The 19,607-nt window shown below is 44.2% G+C and overlaps 1 protein-coding gene and 1 long non-coding RNA gene across 6 annotated transcripts in view; one reads left to right on the plus strand and one right to left on the minus strand.

The window, feature by feature from the left end:
* The window catches only part of Col12a1 (collagen type XII alpha 1 chain), a 124,974-nt gene that overhangs the window by 53,926 nt on the left and 51,441 nt on the right, over nucleotides 1-19,607 (plus strand). For all 5 annotated transcript variants that reach the window (XM_048353681.1, XM_048353680.1, XM_048353682.1 and 2 more), the window contains 13 exons: nucleotides 1,107-1,253; nucleotides 5,049-5,188; nucleotides 6,127-6,256; nucleotides 8,345-8,487; nucleotides 9,056-9,185; nucleotides 10,238-10,374; nucleotides 12,246-12,375; nucleotides 13,460-13,599; nucleotides 14,154-14,286; nucleotides 14,393-14,419; nucleotides 15,387-15,529; nucleotides 18,974-19,103; nucleotides 19,404-19,543. In XM_048353681.1, coding sequence (XP_048209638.1) covers nucleotides 1,107-1,253; nucleotides 5,049-5,188; nucleotides 6,127-6,256; nucleotides 8,345-8,487; nucleotides 9,056-9,185; nucleotides 10,238-10,374; nucleotides 12,246-12,375; nucleotides 13,460-13,599; nucleotides 14,154-14,286; nucleotides 14,393-14,419; nucleotides 15,387-15,529; nucleotides 18,974-19,103; nucleotides 19,404-19,543 — 1,670 coding nt within the window. The remainder of the gene's footprint in view (nucleotides 1-1,106; nucleotides 1,254-5,048; nucleotides 5,189-6,126; nucleotides 6,257-8,344; nucleotides 8,488-9,055; nucleotides 9,186-10,237; nucleotides 10,375-12,245; nucleotides 12,376-13,459; nucleotides 13,600-14,153; nucleotides 14,287-14,392; nucleotides 14,420-15,386; nucleotides 15,530-18,973; nucleotides 19,104-19,403; nucleotides 19,544-19,607) is intronic.
* Nucleotides 1-19,607, minus strand: part of LOC125357045 — a 30,890-nt gene that overhangs the window by 8,102 nt on the left and 3,181 nt on the right. The window lies entirely within an intron of this gene.

Consider the following 19,607-nt stretch of genomic DNA (forward strand, 5'->3'; position numbering starts at 1 on the left):
AATGTATGGCTGACATTTGGGGAAATTCCTGTTTGGCTTTCCGAAGAATCATGCCTACTTTTTAATTAAATTAAATTAATTAATTTTTTTTTTGCCAGTCCTGGGCCTTGAACTCAAGGCCTGAGCACTGTCCCTGGCTTCTTTTTGCTCAAGGCTAGCACTCTGCCACTTGAACCACAGTGCTACTTCTGGCCTTTTCTGTGCATGTGGTGCTGAGGAATTGAACCCAGGGCTTCATGTATACTAGGCGAGCACTTTGCCACTAGGCCATATTCCCAGCCCCTTAATTTTATTTTTAATGTTTGGCTAGTTCCAGGGCTTGAACTCAGTGCCTCAAGCATTCTAGCCCTGCTTTTTGCTCGTTATTTTGGAGATGGGATTTTCTCAGACTTTTCTGACTGGACTGCCTTCAACTTGAGATCCTCACATTTCAGACTCCTGAGTAGCTAGGATTATAGGTGTGAGTTACAGGTGTCTGGGCCTGGGCTGTGTGTGTGTGTGTGTGTGTGTGTGTGTGTGTGTGTGTGTGTGTGGTGTGCGTGCTAGTACTGTGGCTTGAATTCAGGTCCTTGAGCTCTTGCTTGTCTTTTTCACTCAAAGCTGGTGCTCTACCAATTCAGCCACACCTTCAGGCTCAGCTTTTTGCTGGTTAATTGGAAATAAGAGTCTCACGGCTTTTTTTTTGCCTAGGCTGGCTTTGAACCACAATCCTCAGATCTCAGCCTCCTGAGTAGTGAGGATGACTGGTATGAGCCCCCACTGCCTGGCTCCTCATTGATTTTGAAATATATTATTGTTTACTGAAACTGTATTTATTGATAAGACATTGATCCTAGAAGCAGTGAGAAGAAAACAATTTAGAACATTTTTCAGATTATATTACTCTTTACTTCTATGTTATAACTACTGATAATCATCCTATGCCTGAAGGGAAATTATAATATTTTAGATGTACATATATAAATATGTACATACATATCCTAGTTAATAAGTTATCAAGTCTTCATAGTTAAGCAGCCATCAACCAAAAAAGCTCTAAAATACTTGCCTCCTTCCATGTTTTTTTCAGAAAGACATTTTCAGTGTGTCCATTTCTCTTTTGCAAGGTATTAAAAATGCTGATGAAGTTGAGTTGAAGATGATTGCAACCGACCCGGATGATACCCATGTATACAACGTGGCAGATTTTGGGTCTCTCTCCAGCATCGTGGATGACCTCACCATTAATCTGTGTAACAGCGTCAAAGGGCCGGGTATGTGCCGCCCTCTCTGCATCTCTCATCCTCCACACTGTTGGTCATTCTTTTCTGGACAGGGAAGAGGGGTTGCTTGGCAAAAGGTTTAGAACTATCACTGGATTCTGTGTCTCAGATGCGAGCAGCATCGCCAAGAAATGGGACCACCAAAAATACTTTTATCGATGATACATTTATGGTTATACATAATGACCACTCAAATGGAAGGTTTTGGGAAAATGGATGATAAAATGATAAGCCTTATTATATGAAGAAGTTCTCTCTCTCTCTGTGTGTGTGTGTGTGTGTGTGTGTGTGTGTGTTAGGGCTTGAACTCAGGGTCTGGGTGCTGTCCCTGAGTTCTTTTGCTCAAGGCTAGCACTCTATCACTTGGAGCCACAACACCACTTCCAGTTTTCTGGTGGTTCATTGGAGGTAAGAGTCTCATGGACTTTCCTACTTGGGCTGGACTTGAACTGTGATCTTCATGTCTCAGCCGCCTGAGTGGCTCTGATTACAGATGTGAGCCACCAGCACCTGGCTGAGAACGTTCTTTTTAATGACACGGAGATTATGATCAAAACTGTTCATTATTTTGGTGTTGGGCAAGTTGTAAGGAAGTTAACAGGTACCGTGGTAAGAGTGTTCACACAATGAGGATGTAGGATATCTATTCTGGAATGTTCCTTCATGAATTTCTCTCTCTAAAGTTTCTGCTGACTTTTCCCCCCCTATGTTTTGCTAAAGGACTGCTATGGGTAAGATTCTTCCGGTGGAGAATTACTGCCTCTATCTAAGATTTTTTTTTTGGGGGGGGGAGGCGTGCTTCTAGCTCTTTTTTTTTTTTCAAATTTTTATTATCAAACTGATGTACAGAGAGGTTACAGTTTCATACGTTAGGCATTGGACACATTGCTTCTAGCTCTTGCTTGGCTTTTTTCCTCAAAGTTGGCCCTGGGCCATATGAGTCACATTTCTACTTCCAGCCTTTTGCTGGTTAATTGGAGATAAACGCTCTCAGAGTTGCCTTCTTAGGACATTGTAGAGGCATGAGCCACCAATGCCTGGCTTAAAAAAAAAATTGGCATTTGGGATGCCACCAAACACGAAAATCGTTTCTGGTTTATTTGAGGATATGTTTAGTTTGTAGGTGCAAAATCAATGGGGCTAAGGAGAGGGAATAAAAAGAGAGCTGCTCCCTTTTTGGATGTATATATTTTCTCTTCATTTTAACTTCTGTGTTGCTATTGAAGTTGTCGATAGAATTTGCTTTCTGAAGTGTGGCATCGTTTTTCCAAATTCCTAATCTAAACAGAATTTGAAGAAAGGTCTTCTATCTGATTTGCTCAGCCTCCATAGTCAATCCAGATTTGACTTTACATCTGTCACCCCAGAAGAGGAAGGAGCGTTACAATCTTAAAATGTTCACTTTTAGGAATGATGTCATCTTTCTCTACTGGAGGAGCAACTGAGATCAAGGGAAATGAAGTGACTTAGGATCAAATGGTTATTGATGTTTTAATGGGTCTTTGAAAAAGTACTCATGGATAAGACATCTTTGTAATGTGTAATACATTAATAAGAACATTATAGACTTGGGCTTGTAGTGACAAAAACCATGCAGAATGGTTAGTGTTTATGTTAATCATAGAAAAAACATGGTAAGCCCTCCAAATGGAAGGATTTTGGAAAATTAATCATAAATAGCATGGTGCTTATTATATAAGGAAATTTCTCTTAATTCGCCGTAGATTATGGCAAAACCAGCTTTCCTGAATTTGTTACAGTTTTGGGGAAAAACGGAGTGCTCTTAGAGAATTATGTGGCAGAAATGGTTTACATGCTCTGGGGACTTGAGGGTATATTTTTTTGATTGTGTCTTCTTGAGTTTCTTTCTCCAAACTTTTGCACATTTTCTGTTTTGGATCTTGAACAACAGACTGACCTTTTCCCTGGAGAAATAGAGCAGCAGGGCAGCCAGAATTTGTACGTTCTTGGCTCTGGAATGGCTGAGAGAGTTGTAGTTTTATTCAGTTGGAGAGTATTTTGAGTGAGGATGAAAACATCTTTTATCTATTTTCCTTTCTTCTTTTTTTTTAATCAACTATGTAATAGTTGCATTTGTCCTAGTTTCCCAGACAGTAAAATTGCTTGATAATTTTGCAAGCTTGTCTGTGACCCCAAGTACAATCAAGGTTAGAAAATTAGGAAGGAATCTGCACTCCTTCCCGCCCCCCTCCACCAGTTTTGGATTCTAAAAGAAGGAGAAGGAGTTTGTGTGAAAATGATTTGTCACATACATGGAGACAATGGTTCATTTTTTTCTCTTTAAGTTATTATTTAGAACATCTTCCTTCTGGTAATATTAAGCATAACATTTCTCTTTGTCATTAGTATTTTTCTAGATATTGTTTTGTAGCTTCCACTCACCCCTATCTACCCAGAGAACACAATCATAGGCAGTAGGATGTTTGCATAATTTAGAATACTTGTTTGTTTTCCTCCTCCCCTCCCCTTCCTTCCATTTATTTTCGTGCCAGTACTGAGGCTTGATCTAATGACTTTGAGCTCTCATTCAGCTTGTTTGCTCCTGGCTGGTACTGTACCATTTGAGCCACGTCGCCAGTCCTCCTTTGTTCTCCTTCTTGAGTGGAAAGTATTAGCTGGTCTGTTACTGAATAAACAGGCAATAAGAAACCAGTTCTATAAGGCTTCTCAACATGACTAAGACACCAATTTTAGGATGAGTATGTTGTGCTCATTTCCAAGTTGGGAATTACAGTTTGGGACCCAGCCTGGAAAAATTAGCTAGTATCCCATCTTAGCCAATAAGACAGATGTTGTAGTTGTAGTAGATGTTATGCCTTTCATCTGAGCTATTCATGAAGTGTCAATAGGAGGACTGTGGTACAGGCATGAATGAAAAACATTATTTGAAAAGTAACTAAAGCAACGGAACTGGGCATGGCTCAAGTGATAGAACACCTGTGTAGCAAGAGCAAGGCCCTGAGTTCAAACCCCAGCCCAGTACTACAAAGAAAAAAGAGAAATCAGTGTTATCCTTACAAGATATAACTTTTGCCTATTGTATTAAAGCATGAAAAAAAATTAATATAATAAAAATGGCAGTGAGGCCGATGAACTTGAGTGATAGCCCCATTGTGACTGAGACAATGGAGAAGCTACATTGTTTGGATAGGAGCTTTATTGAATGATTATCTGTATGATTGTACAGAGAGGAGAATCTGTACAAGGGTGATTCAGTGGTCTGGGGTCAGAACAGTTGTTTAACTGGTGGTGTCTCAAAGTGAGATGGATAGGTTGAAGGAAAGGTGGTGAACCAGGCTAAGACCCTGAGCTCTGACTATACCTTCTCAGGGGCAGATGGGCAGCGGGCCTCCCTACCAACATTGCATTTACTGCCTAAAAAGAAGTATGTAGATGATGGCTCACACCCTAATGACTCAGGGGTCTGAGATCTGAGGGTGGAGGTTCAGAGCCATCCCAAGCAGGAAAGTCCACGAGACTCTTACCTCCAATCAACCACCCCCTAAACCCGGAAATAGCACGGTGGCTCAAAGCGGTAGAGTGAAAAAGCTGAAGGACAGCACCCAGGCGCTGAATTCAAGCCTCGTGACAGACACAACAAAAAGCAAACCCCCAAACAACAATAAACACGGTCTGTAAAACCTTCCACCATGAAGGTCAGCCTCGTTTCTGTCTAACTTGAAACTGCATCAGCTATTGTTGAATAATGCTTGCCAGGACACCGCGGTAATGAGAACATTGTTTTGTGCTTTGTTTCACGTGTAGGTGACTTAGAGGCACCTTCTAACTTAGTTATTTCTGAGAGAACTCATCGTTCTTTTAGAGTGAGCTGGACTCCTCCTTCCGACAGTGTGGACAGATACAAGGTGGAATACTACCCCGTTTCTGGAGGAAGACGTCAGGAAGTGAGTAGACTCTGCCACTCGTTCCGCGTGGGGAGATCGGGTCCTAGTCCTTAGGTCCTGGGAAGTGAGGGGTCGTGGGGAGAGGCACAGACGGTGGAAATGGGGGGCTTCTCTTCCTCGGGGGGCAGCCACTTCTGTGTGGACATGGGAAAAGAGCTTTGCTTAAATCCTTACACGTTCTTCAGAATTGGACAGCACCCACAGGATTTTTTTTTTCTCTTTTTCTTTTTGTCAGCTATGGGGCTTGAACTCAGGGCCTGGGTGCTGTCCCTGAATGTTTTTACTCAGCTCCACTTCCTTTTATTGGTGGTTAATTGGAGAGGAGTCTCAAAGGATTTTCCTGCCCAGGCTGGCTTTGAACTGTGATCCTCGGATCTCAGCCACCAACGTCTGGCCATGTCCATGATGTTTGAAATTAAAATTAGTTTTAAGATACTGACTTCTTCACGAGCTTGTGCTAGAATCACAGCGTTGACAAGGAGCATGACAGATGATCAAGTTTTACTTACTCATTTTGCAAATAAGGACACAACAGGTGGGAGACTAAAGTATGTTACTTACCTGGAATCTCACTGTGAGACAGTAGCTTTCCAAAAAAATGAGAGGGCTGGGAATATAGCCTAGTGGCAAGAGTACATGCCTTGTATACATGAAGCCCTGGGTTCGATTCCTCAGCACCACATATATAGAAAATGGCCAGAAGTGGCGCTGTGGCTCAAGTGGCAGAGTGCTAGCCTTGAGCAAAAAGAAGCCAGGGACAGTGCTCAGACCCTGAGTCCAAGCCCCAGGACTGGGAAAAAGAAAAAAAACAAAACAAAAAGATGAGAGGGAAAGAGGAACCTCCCTGCAGAGCCATTTCTGGGATCTCCTTGCATGCATACAAGAAGGGATTGACTGTATCACATGTGTTTTTAAAACTTAACTCCCCCCCCGCCTAGTTCTATGTGAGTCGACTGGACACCAGCACTGTGTTGAAAGACCTAAAGCCTGAGACAGAATATGTTGTTAATGTGTACTCTGTGGTGGAAGATGAATACAGCGAGCCTCTGAAGGGCACAGAAAAAACCTGTAAGTCAGACTGGGGGAGATACTTCTCAAGTGTTCTTTCTTTCATATACATGTTCAACAAATACAAATCTACCCCCCCAGCCATTTTCTGGTTGCTCCTGTCAATACAACACCGCATGGTGGAACTGGGGTCACGGTCATCATAATTTAGAGTAAAAAGAACTTTAACATGGCTATTCATGTAGCTACTAGGGCTTGGTCCTTTCTGTGCTCAAGAAAATATCTTAAACTGCAAGAGAATGTCTTAAAATGTAATTTTATCTTTCAGGAGGATAATCCTTTCACCCTTACTCTAGCTGCTTTGTAGGGACATTTTACTAAGCAGTTAAGTTCTTCTAGGTCAAAGTACAAGCAGTACATCATGGGAGTAGTGGGCTTTGGTCTAGGAGGAGTTGTCGTGCAGAGGTGACTTGTTTTGCCTCTGCTGGTAGTCATGGGTCCCTATTGCCAGCGAGAGCTTCCTCCCCCCTGACACCCCCCCCCCCCCAGGCCTCTTGTTTCTATTAGTGAAAGTGTGATAGCTTTGACTTGGAGCAGAACTTCCAGAGATGTTCTTTGCTCCGATTCCTGGTTTCTATTCCAAGGTAATATGGAAATGCGTTTTACTTTTCTTGCTATTTCTTGGCTAGACTTCAGGAGGCAGAAAGGAAGTCATTGGTAAGAGGAAGGAGTGAGCATGGTTCCTTGCTAAGTTCTCTTCCCTCAGGATCGTCTTTATTAGTTCTCAAGAGATGGACCAGATGCACTTTACAATGGGCAGACCTTTTCAGATTGAGTTTTTGTATCATTATTCTGAAGGTGATGTACAAAGGCCTTAAAAGTTTTAGATCAGGGTTGGAAAGTGGCTTAGGGGTAGAGTGCTTGCCTAGCATGCATGAAGCTCTGGGTTCCATTCCTCGGTACCACTAAATAGAAAATGCCAGAAGTGGTGCTATGGCTCAAGTGCTAGCCTTGAGCAAAAGAAGCTTGGAACAGTGCCCAGTCCCTAAGCTCAAGCCCCAGGACTAGAGAAACAAAACAAAAGAAGTTGGGGGAATGAGGGAGGAGGTAAAAACAGTACAAGGAATTTTTCCAGTGCCTAATGTATGAAACTGTAACCTCTCTGTACATTAGTTTGACAATAAAAATTAAAAAAAACAAAAAAAAACCCAAAAGAAGTTTTATATCAATGTCTGAACAAAAAATATTGAAACCTGCATGGGTGGTAAGTGAAGAAAAGATTTTAGACTTTTTATTGAAGTCATAAGCTTGTATTATAAATGTCTGTAAATCCCTTCTGCTCTAGTTTTAAACGTATGATAACCTCTATTTACATATTGTTCCAGTATTACTGCTTGAACGTAGGGCCTTGCTTGGCTCTTTTGCTCAAGACTGGTGCTCTACTATTTGAGCCATACCTCCATTTCTAGATTTTTGTTGGTTAATTGGAAATAAGAGTCTCTCAGATTTGTCTGCTTGGGCTGGCTTTGAACTGGGATCCTCTGATCTCAGCCTTCTGAGTAGCTAGGATTAATGTATGAGCTCCTAGGACTTGGTTATATCCTTTTACTCATTTTTCAAGAAAGATGAAATAAAACACAGCATTTGATATTTGTGTCTGAAATCTTGGTGAAAGAGCAAAAATGGTGAAGTGAAGGAAATTCCACAGAATAAAGTCTCAGGAAGCTAGGATTTATTGTAGCTTCCACATGGAATTACTGGGGTGTGTATGTGCATGTGGTGTGTGTGTGTACAGTGGTACTGGGACTTGAACTCAGAACCTTACTCTCTTATTTGGCTTTTTCACTCACAGCTGTCACTCTACCACTCGAGCTACATCTCCAGTTGCTATAATGTCATTTGCAACTTGAACTTTCCTGTGGTTGTTTTCCTCCGGGTAATGGTGGTAACCTAGAGTCTTGGCTACCTCGTGCAAGGAACAGTGAGATTGGATTTTTATTAGGAGGACAGAGGAAGTGTTACCCTTAGTCTTGTGAGCCACGCATTCTCTAGTTAGTGTATATAAATACCATCAACGTGGGAAACAACGGCTCAAAAGCAAGCCGAGTGCAAGGGATCAGGCTGACGGCAGCTTTGTTGTGTTCCCAGTGCCCGTTCCTGTCGTTAGCCTGAATATTTACGACGTGGGTCCCACCAGCATGCACGTGCAGTGGCAGCCGGTGGGAGGCGCCACTGGCTACACCGTGCTGCACCGTCCTGTGAAGGCCCCAGAGCCCAGCAAAGCCAAAGAGGTGAGCCTTGTCTGTTTCTGCACCGGTGGGCTTTCCTAAGAGGGTTCAGCTTTCGAGCTCCCGTTACGCGGCAGTCACTGCTGAACCAACTTTTGAGAGCAAAAAGGAAGGAAAGTTAGGCTCATGATCTGCAACAGCTTTTTACCGAACGTTGGCACGAAGAGAAGCAATGGATTTCTGCTTTTTAACTATTGCTAGGGTTTGAACCCAGGGCCTGGTGCTTGCTATGCAAGTCCCACTGAACCACACGTGGGCTGTTTGTTGCTTCCTGCTGAGGAGTGCTTGCTGGGACCACAGGCAAGATGCCATCGCAGTTCCTCTCCGTGAAGACGGAGCCTCATGGACCTTCTCTCCTCAGAGGCCTGGAATTGTGATTTGCCCAATCTCAGCCTCCCAAGCAGCTAGGATTACAGCTGTGAGCCACCAGTGCCACAAGAAACCCAGTGCTTACAAATGAAAAGTGGAAGATATGTTATAATCTAGCGCGGACAAACAGGCTTTAACTGGCCGTTGCTGGTGAGTGGAAACACTGACCCTGCACGCCTCCCTTTCGCATTTTCATCCACAGATTCGAGTGGGGCCAACCGTGAATGATGTGCAGATCACGGACCTCCTTCCTGACACCGAGTACGAGGTCTCCGTCCAGGCTGTCCTGCACGACCTCACGAGCGAACCTGCCACTGCTCGGGAAGTTACCTGTAAGAGGCTGCTAAGTGTTTTTCAGAATTTTTTTTCATACTTACTGCTTTGCCAAATCAAATTTGAGAATAAATACCCGGATCCTAGAGTTTGTGGTAGAATCTTAAAATGAATTGGCTCTAGGATGCATATTGGTTTTTCTACATTGGGCACGGGGGATTCTAGGGTGTCTTCTCAGTGCTTAGCATTGGCTGGCAAGGTGCCACTGACAGAACCGAATGTGAATTAATGGGGAAGCTTACAATTACCGTTGTCTTAGACTCAGGAAATACAGTACACAGGATTGATGAGAACAGGCGATGTAAGATAACTGAAGGCCATTCCCTTTCCTCGTTTGGTTTTGCTCTTAGAAACGTGAATGTCCTAGGATAGGTATTTTACTTTGACGTTTGATGAGTCTTATTGCCCACATTTCTAAGGAAATGAAGAAATTCAGAGAAACTTCAAGGGGATGCAAGGGGATGGAGCAGTGAGGAGAAAGAGGCAGGACAGTGGGAATTGATGGACACAAGGACATATTCATTACCTTTAAGATGCGAACCACTGCTGGGGCTAGTGGTCTCTGGTGGTCTTGCGGAAGCCAGGTAGTGGCAGATGGAAAGTTGGGACTCAGCTCAAATTAGAAGTCTGTGTTCCAAGAGTGTTCAGAGGAAATACCGAAGACCAATGGGGTCTCCGATTCAGGAATGGTGCTAGACCATAATGGTGGAGGAAAAGAGGGTAGAGAAAGAGAGAGAGAGAGACCAACACTGATGAGATTGGGGGGGCAGAAAGATGGACGCACAGATCGTGACCCAGAAGGACAGATGTGTAGAGTTGAAAGAAATCGCCCCCCGGGCAGTAAGAAGGAGGCGTGCCTCACCGAGTCTTCAGAAGGAGACTCCATCTCTTCCTGGTGGCGTCAGGGCCCTGTTAGCAGGCGGGTCATTTCGAAGAGATGGCTCCGGATAGCTTTACGTATCCTGCACATGGCTTCTTGAGAGCTTGTGTGGATGCCTCGGAGGTGTGTGGTTGAGAGCCCCATCTGGGTGTGACATCTCGCCTTCTCCAGCGCCCTTACCCAGGCCTGAGGACGTGAGACTGAGGGACGTGACCCACAGCAGCATGAATGTGGTCTGGGAGCCCGTGCTCGGCAAAGTGCGCAAGTACGTTGTTCGCTACAGGACGCCCGACGAAGACTTCAAACAGGTAGGTTCAGGATGAGAAACGTATAGAGATACTTGTCTTCTTACAAAGCTCAACAACTCTACCGAATACAGACAGTCATATATGTGAATATTTATTATGGTATGTTACAGGATTTCTTTTTTCGTGCCAGTACTGGGGCTTGAACTCAGGCTTGGACACTGTCCCTGAGCTTTTGTGTTCAAGGCTAGTACGCTACCACTTGAGCCACAGATCAGCTTTCTGGGAGTTCATTGTACATAAGAGTCTCACAGGCTTTTCTGCCAGGCTGGCTTTGAACCATGATTCTCAGCTTTCAGCTTAGCAGCTAGGATAATAGGAATGAGCCCCCTTATTGAATCCTTGTTATGTTATTAAGGTAGAGTTGAAAACGTGTGGCGTTATTAAAGCACTTTTGGAGAATCGGTAACGTATTGGACTGCCTTGGGTTTAGTTTAGAGATGTTTTACTATGTGCTGGTAATCTCAAAGCCATCATTTTGTTGTTGTTTTTGTGCTGGTCCTAGGACTTGAACTTAGGGCCTTGCACTCTGGCTCGGCTTCTTTACTCAAGGCTCAAGCTCTTGAACCCTCGATTCCTAGCTTTTTTGCTGGTTAATAGGAGATAAGAGTTTCACTGACTTTTCTGCCTGGGCTGGCTTTGAACTGTGATCCTTAGCTCTCAGCCCCCCTGAGTACCTAGGATGATAGGTGTGAGGCACTAGCGCTTTGCTACCACACCATTTGTTACTGCATAAATGGTATTTTCTTTTCATCCAGATACCTTAGATGGTAGTCTCCTTTCTATGAATGTCTACAAAGTGTCATGATGTTTTAAAAATAAAAAGCATCTCAGAAAAAAGAGGGGGAAGATAATAGGAAAATGAAGGACAGTTGAGTGGGAGAGAGAAGGGATACTGGGCCTATGGGAGATGATAACTGGGTAGAGCTGTTGAATGACAGCTGCTTCAGAGGAGAAGCGGACTGAGAACTTCACCGGCAAATCTGTTTACCGTTGGGTAGACGGAGCGAATATTAATGTGAGACTCTCACAGGCATTTTTGGACCATACAAATGGTTCTTCCAACCAGCCAATTATTTAGACATGCTGGTCATTTGTGGATTCTACAAAATCTAATTTATACATAGGAGTTCATTCCTTCCATTCTGGGTTCCCACTTCCAAAGTGGTCTAATGGCCCTGGGGCCTCGGAGAGAGATCTCAAAGTCAGCGAAATGAAATAAACAAGGGAATGACTGAAAGAGATAAAAGGTTATTTGAATCCATAGCCAGCCTTCCTTTGCCACTTGATTGGGTCAGATATGTTTCGGTTCTGGAAGCGTTTAAAATGTGTTCAGTTTACAGATTCTTTTTTTCTTATATTGTTAATTGTCCTTATTAAAACAAAGGGATTGTAATTCCTTAAGTCAGATAATGAGTATACACTGTTTCCTTTGCTTTTCTCTGCTCCCCCCTTCAGATCATTTGTTACAGTGTATATTGAATACCAGGACTATATTTGTTCACCTTTCCTTCCGTCTTTCATTCTTATGTCCCCTTTTTGCTGTCCCCCCCCCCCCGAAAGGCAATGACAAAAAAAAGGCAAAATTAAAACCAGACACCCCCATTGCCGACACCACCACCACCACCACCACCAGAGCACCCCATTTTCACTTCCTGGAATTCCGTTTTGCTAAGTAGCATTTTGGATATTCAGAAGCGTTTTGCCTTTGGATTGCTCCCCTAAGAGTCCAGTTCGTGGGTTCGTACGCACAGTGCGGATGTCTGCTTCTCTTTCGGGCTGTAGCCCAGTTCTCACGTGGCTACCCCGGGCGTGACAGTGGTGAGCGGGGAGAAGTCTCACTCAGTCTTTCCTGTGCTCTGTGGCGGCTCCAGGTGGAGGTGGACAGATCGCGAGCCAGCACCACGCTCAAAGACCTCTCCTCCCAAACCCAGTACACGGTCAGCGTGTCCGCCGTGTATGACGAGGGCGAGTCCCCGCCGGCCACCGAGCAGGAGACCACCCGTGAGTCCGGCCCTTGCTTCAGTGGAGCAACGTTTCGTATTCCTGGGCAGCGCAACTTGGGTGGCTTTGTCTTTTGCTCAAGGCTGGTGCTCTGACACTTGAGCCATACCTCCAGTGTTGGCTTCTTGGTGGTTCGTTGGAGATAAGAGTCTCATGGACCTTTCTTCCCAGGCTGCTTTGAACTCTGATCCTCAGCTCTCAGCCTTCTGAGTAGCTAGGGTTACAGAGGAGAGCCACCAGTGCCCAGCTGTGAGTCTGTGAATAGTTGTTTTATTTCCCTCTTAATGAAGCAAAGATGTTTATTTCCCGCAAATCATATCTCCAGGGTCAGCACATAACTGTTTAATCCAGCGCTCAGTATATAATTAGGAAATCGAGAGTTCAACGTGTAATAACCAAATCCAAATAATCAAGTCCAGAGCCAGCAGTGTTCAAAAAAGCATACTGAGAGCTGGATGTATAATTTAAGTATTTCTAATCTTTGCATTAAAAAAGATATAAAATGACAGGTGAAATTATTTTTAATTATTATGACCAGTGTTGTGTGTGGTACTGTGGACTGAACCGAAGGCCTTGTGTTTGCTAAGTAGACGCTCTACTACCCGAGTCCCGCCTCCAGCCCTTTTTGCTCTGGTTATTTGTGAGATATGGTCTCACTTTAGCTGAGGCCAGTCCGGCCCATGATCTTCCTATTTATGCCACTCACCATAGCTGGAATGATAAGTGTGCACCACTGTGCTGAGCTAGCTATTGTTGGAGACGGGGCCATGGAAACCTTTTTCCTGGACTGGCTTTCAAACCCTGATCTTCTAGATCTCAGCTTCCTGAATAGCTAGAATTACCGACTCAGCTTGTTTATGAGACAGGGGCTACTAACTTCTGCCAAAACTGTGATCCTCTTGTCTCAGTCTCCTGAGTAGCTGAAGTTATTTTTCCAAAGGAACTGAATTGGTAAAATGTTGGTTCCAAATGCATTCCTTCACTTTTCCCCATGGCCATTAAAAATGAAACAAAGCTGTTCCAGTCTACTAAATTAAATTTGTAGTTCAGAGTTAAAAACGAAGTCCCGCTTTCTCTGCGACAGGACCTGTTCCAGCTCCAACCAATCTCAGGCTCACTGAGGTCACCCCAGAGAGCTTCCGGGGGACCTGGGACCATGGCGCCTCCGACGTGTCTCTCTACAGAATCACCTGGGCTCCACCTGGCAGCTCGGATAAAATGGAGGTAATACTAGCTATCTCCTTCTCTCTTTCTGTTCCTATCTCTGGCCATTTAATTTTAGGAAAGCCTGAGTGAAATAGGTTGTACTTTTTGGCCAGGTAGGTATGTTTTCCTACTAGTGACTTCTTTTCTTTTTCTCTTTGGTGGCACTGGGGTTGGAACTCAGAGCCTTGCATTTGCTAGGCTGAGGCGCTACCACTTGAACTATGTCCCTAGCTTCCTACTAGGTATTTCTGGCTTCATATGAGCATAGGAATGGAGGAGCATCTCTTCCAAATGATGCCCACAAAATGCCATTGATAAGGATAGCATAAAAGAATTCGTTTTTCTTTTCTTTTCTTTTGGTGCTAGTTCTGGGGCTTAAAGATAGGGCCTGGGTGCTGTCCTTGAACTGTTTTGTTCATCGTTAATGCTCTTCTGCTTGAGCCACAGCTCCACGTCTGGCTTCTGTTTTTCTTGTGGGGGTGATTAATTGGAGATGAAAGTGCTCTGGACTGTCCTGGCCAGGCTGCCAGTCTTGATTTGGTGTGCATATACGTGTGTCCTCTCTCTCCTAGACCATCTTAAATGGTGATGAAAATACCTTGGTGTTTGAGAACTTGAACCCCAACACTCTCTATGAAGTTTCCATCACTGCTATCTACCCTGACGAGGCGGAGAGCGACGATCTGACAGGCAGCGAGCGCACACGTAGGTGTTCAGCTTGCACTCTGGACGGTGACATCGTAAAGCGAACTTTGGCAAACCAGATCCACAGATCTACTAATACGATTTCCCCAATTTTGTTTTCTTCTAGTGCGCCTGATACCTCTAACAACCCAAGGTACGGATTTCGGTGGCTGAGGTGTTTGAATGAACAAATAACAAGTGAATGAACAGTACCCTAAAATATATTACCAACAGTCCATTGACTAGTGTTGATCAGGGCCTCTTTCTGTTTTTGAATATCCTTTGTTAATATCTTTAAGTAGTTTCACAAAGGAGTTGCCATGCACTGAAGCAGTTTATGAATACAGGGCATTTTAATCAACTCCTTTCAACGTGCTCCCCTAACCCTTGCCTTGCTTATCTTAATTTTAGGTCGTATATTGAATTTGTTTTGCCCTTTAGCAAAGTGGTTTATGTGTATAATGCATTTTGATCTGTGTCATCGCTTCGACGTCTTCAAGCCCCTCCCCCCTTGGATCCACTCCTCCCTTTATATTTCTCAACTCTGTGATATATACAGTGAATTCTTGCAAGCACGCTCTTCCTTTCCACCTTTCACCAGGGCCTCTTGTAAACAGGCTTTTTGCTGAAATAGTTTTATGTGTGTTGGTTGAAGAAGGTATTAGGTAGCCCGCTCTGCTATAACAAATGTCAGGCTAGATGACTTAAATGAGAGGCGTTCATGTTCTTGTTCATTATGGAGAGAAGACGTTCAAGGTTAAGATCCCAGCCTATTCTGTTCCTGGTGATGAAGGCTCTATTCCCGGCCTTCTTTCTGTGCTATCCTACGAGAAATGAGCTGTCATGCCACCTCTTCTACATGTCAGTCCCCTTCTGAGGTCCCACGCTCGTCGATTCTCACAGTCTATTAAGTCTGGAGCCTTCACTCTGTGGGGGGGGTTCATGCTTTCTGTCTGTACCGAGCTGTCATTGAAGATTCAATGACCATCTTCCTTAGAGGCTTTCATTTAATTGTCCACCACAATTCTTCTGGTTTCCTTGGGAACCACACATACTTTGGGGTGTGCAGTGGGGAGGCATGGTTGTGTGTGCTTAACCTGTTGCCAACTGCCATCTTTCAGCTCCCAAAAGTGGTCCACGAAATCTCCAGGTCTACAATGCAACATCAAACAGCTTGACTGTTAAGTGGGACCCTGCCAGTGGCCGTGTGCAGAAATACAGAATCACTTACCAGCCTTCCACCGGGGACGGAAATGAGCAAACGGTAAGTTCTTTTGTGCAAACCTTTAACTTGGAGAAATTCTACTTGTTGCTCGCCAACTTTCTTTCTCCCTGAGTGTTCAGTCATACTTCTTTTTTGAGGAATGCGGGAGTTCCCATGTTGGAGGGACTCCATGGACTCCAGCTGGCACTGGGCCACGCAGTTGTCATGGAGACCAAGTGATGCTTTTCATAGTAGCCTCAAAGTTTCAGGCACTCACTTCTGAGTACCCATATATCTCTCACCAACAATGAGTGCTCCATGATCCACCACGTCTAGAGAGGTGTTGAGTCCATGTGGGCCTCAGTCCGTCTATCTAACCTAATGAAGAACGGAAACCTTGCTAAACTTACTTATAAAGTTTATTTTCTTTTATCCCAATCTCTTTGTTTTTGCGTGTCATAGGGTATCTTTTTGTGAAGTTAGTTTTAAAAAGTCTGGAGATTTTAGTCATTAATGTTTTGCTTCTGCTTAAGATACAATTCATTGTAGACATGGAAAACTCTTTCCTTAAAATTTGTAAGCTCGGGCTGGGGATATAGCCTAGTGGCAAGAGTGCCTGCCTCGGTATACCCGAGGCCCTAGGTTCGATTCCCCAGCGCCACATATACAGAAAACGGCCAGAAGCGGCGCTGTGGCTCAAGTGGCAGAGTGCTAGCCTTGAGCGGGAAGAAGCCAGGGACAGTGCTTAGGCCCTGAGTCCAAGGCCCAGGACTGGCAAAAAAAAAAAAAAAAAAAAAAAAAAATTTGTAAGCTCAAGCTGGGTACTAGTGGCTTACTCCTGTAATCCTTACAACTCAAGAGGTTGAAAACCAAGGATCTCATTCAAGGCCAGGCGGTCAGTGAAGTCCATGAGACTCTTATCTACAGTGAACTACCAAAAACAAACAGACATAAAAAGCCCGAGTGAAGCTGTGGCTCAAGTGGTAGAGGATTAACCTTGAGTGAAAAAAGCTCAGGGGCAGTACCCAGGCCCTGAGTTCAAGCCCCAGAACTAACTCTCTCTCTCTCTCAATTATAAGCTTGTCATTAGAGTGAAAAGAGCAAGTACTTGTGTTAACATACATTATTTATACAAGGAACTCCACTGTGGTATTTCTACACCTGTGTATGATGGATTTGGATCAATTCCCTTACATAGCATCTTCTATCTAGATCTAGTATTTTTATGCCTGGAAATTGTATCTGCCAACATGTATCATTTTTTTATTATAAACTTTTTTTTAATGTCAAAGTAATGTACAGAGGGGTTACAGTTACATTTGTAAGGCAGTGAGTACATTTCTTATCAAACATTTTACCTCCTCCTTCGTTTTTCTCCTACCTTCCCCCCTCCTCGGGTCCCTCCCCACCCTTCCACGACTTGTACAGTTAGTTTACAGCATATTGTCTTGTCAGTATTGCTGTTGCACTGGTTCACATTTTACCCTTTGTCTCTCCATTTTGGCATTTATCATTTTTATACTACTCAAATGGAAGTTCACCAGAAGGATGATGGAACTGTAATCGCAGTTGTCATCCTCTGTACCTTCCCATTCTTCCTTACTCCTTAGAGCCTTTGTCCAGTTACCTCACTAACTTTAGCAGTGTGTCCGGGTTTTACCATCTTTGTCTTTTGTAAGATGCGTGACCAGACATACATAGATTTCTTAGGTCCAGAAACAATATGATACCCACACAAATATGGAAATACCTCCAGATTTATTTCAAATATTTCAGTAATGTCCAGAACTTTACTGATATGTATGTATGTGTATATGTATACATGTGTATATGTATGAATATAAGTACGCATGCACGCATGTATGCCTGTGTGAATGTATGTATGTGTGTATGTATGTATGCATATATGTATGTATATATCTATGTACGTGTGTGTGTGTGTGTGTGTAGGCGCGTGCATGGGTGAAGTGATAACATCTCCTGCACACACATATGAGTTTTTTTTTTTAATTTTCAATCATCATACTTTCTGAGCTCTAGCAAATAGGTCTCCTTTTTTCCTGGTTCAGAGATGTTCCCAGAGGTTGAGTTGTGAGGTTCAAAGGTCACTATTTGCCCCTGCTAAATGCGTTCAGCTGGATGAGAAGCTCTCCAACTCCATCTTAATGCCGGCCGATGAAGAACCCAAAGTAATGAATCAATAATGCCAGATCGGCTTTGGAGAGTGGATGGGAGAAGTTAGTACTTGCCCCGTGGCTTACTTTGTAAGGCTGGTTCTCCTCAACAGATCATTCCCTACTCATTATAAATCAAAGCTTCCTAAATACGGCTTGTACTAACATTGACACTTCCTTTATAATGTCAGACATTCATTATTCTTGAAGTTGGCTGCTGTTGTCCCCCTGTGTCTATGGAGGATGACTGTAACATTTCCCTGAGCTTGTCTCTGTGGGTGGATGGGTGTCCGCGGAGAACATCTGGTTGGTACCAGTGCATCCAGCCATCTCCTGGTGTGCTTCTCGTGGGCAGAATGCCGTTTTCATGTGCTTTTAATTAGTAGGGCACGAATGTCTGAATTCAGTAGACTGTTAACAAATTGTACAAATTTTCTTTCAACAAGAAAGCTAGATGGCCCCAAGCAATGAGCATGGGAACCTTCAAACTCCCTAACTGGAGGGAGCTGAGGAGCTCTGTGCCTCTCGTGTGGTTCCCGGCCATGCTCTGGGATGTGCGGCCCACCCTTGGCAAAGGGTCTGCCCACCTCGCTCCCCAGGGAATACTGTGCCAGCAGCAGTGCTCGGAGGAAATGCTAAGAGCTAGAGATCTTTGGCCGAATCATTTTAATGTGTTTCTATGCCAAATCAAGAACATGTGGAAGAAAGGAAGAACAATACAGAATTCTGTGGCGCCTCTAGAATCATACAGCGTCACCAATTTATTTAATTTTACTTATGTTTTTATTTTATTTCAATTGAAGTATGCATGCATGTATGCATTTATTTAATGCTGTTCAGAGCAACTTGATTTGTAACAGCCAAAGGTGTAAACAATCTATGTATCCTCTGATGGGCTAGAGGATAAGAAAAGAAATAATTTCTCTTTCTGTGCAATCATTTACCACTCAGTGAAAGAATGAATGGTGATAGCCGCATGCACCAACTTGGGTGAATGTGAAAGACTTATTCCTCTGTGGGAAGCTTCTCCGTTCAAAGAATTCTATGCTGTCTGGCTCCATGTATTTATTTCTCAAAGAAACCGATGGTTCCGATGATGGAGACAGTCACCGATGTACATCTTGGAGTTCATTCTTTAATCTGAGGTGTACATGTTACATTTATGACGATACCGTAGGTAGGAGAAATAGGAGGCCTTCGGTGTGGGACATGACTGCAGGACTTGGCAAAGGGCTCCCTGGATTCTTCCGTAGCAGGAGCGTTTTCTCTCTGCATGGAGAGATGGCAAGAACGCGATGAGCTAACGGGCGTCAACCCTGTTTCTCCCTAGACCACCATAGGCGGACGGCAGAGCAGTGTGGTCTTGCAGAAGCTGAAGCCGGACACTCCTTACACGATCACTGTGTCCTCCCTGTATCCGGATGGGGAGGGCGGCAGGATGACCGGAAGAGGCAAGACCAGTAAGTCGCACCACAGTCCTTACAGCTTTTATTACTTTTGTACCAGTAGTGGGGTTTGAACTCAGGGCCCTGGCACTATCCCTGAGCTCCTTCTTCAGCTCAAGGCTAGCGCTCGCTCTACCACTTTGAGGCACAGCTCCACTTCCAGTTTTCTGGTGGTTAATGGGAGCTAAGAGTCCCATAGACTTTCCTGTGCTGGCTGGCTTTGAACTGTGATCGTCACAGCCTCCGGACTAGCTAGGATGACAGGTGGGAGCCACCAGCGCCTGGCCTCCGCTAAGTGATTTCTCTGCATTTCAGAGCCTTTGAACACTGTGAGGAACCTGAGGGTCTACGACCCTTCTACAAGCACCCTGAGCGTTCGCTGGGACCACGCGGAGGGAAACCCTCGGCAGTACAAGCTCTTCTACGCGCCAACAGCCGGAGGAGCAGAGGAACTGGTACGTATTTCCTGTGGTGAAAATGAGTAGTTTGGCTAAACCACAGCTGAGTGACTTAAAGGAG

Source organism: Perognathus longimembris, chromosome 9 (genome assembly GCF_023159225.1).
Source record: "Perognathus longimembris pacificus isolate PPM17 chromosome 9, ASM2315922v1, whole genome shotgun sequence".
NCBI classification, from domain to species: Eukaryota; Metazoa; Chordata; class Mammalia; order Rodentia; family Heteromyidae; genus Perognathus; species Perognathus longimembris.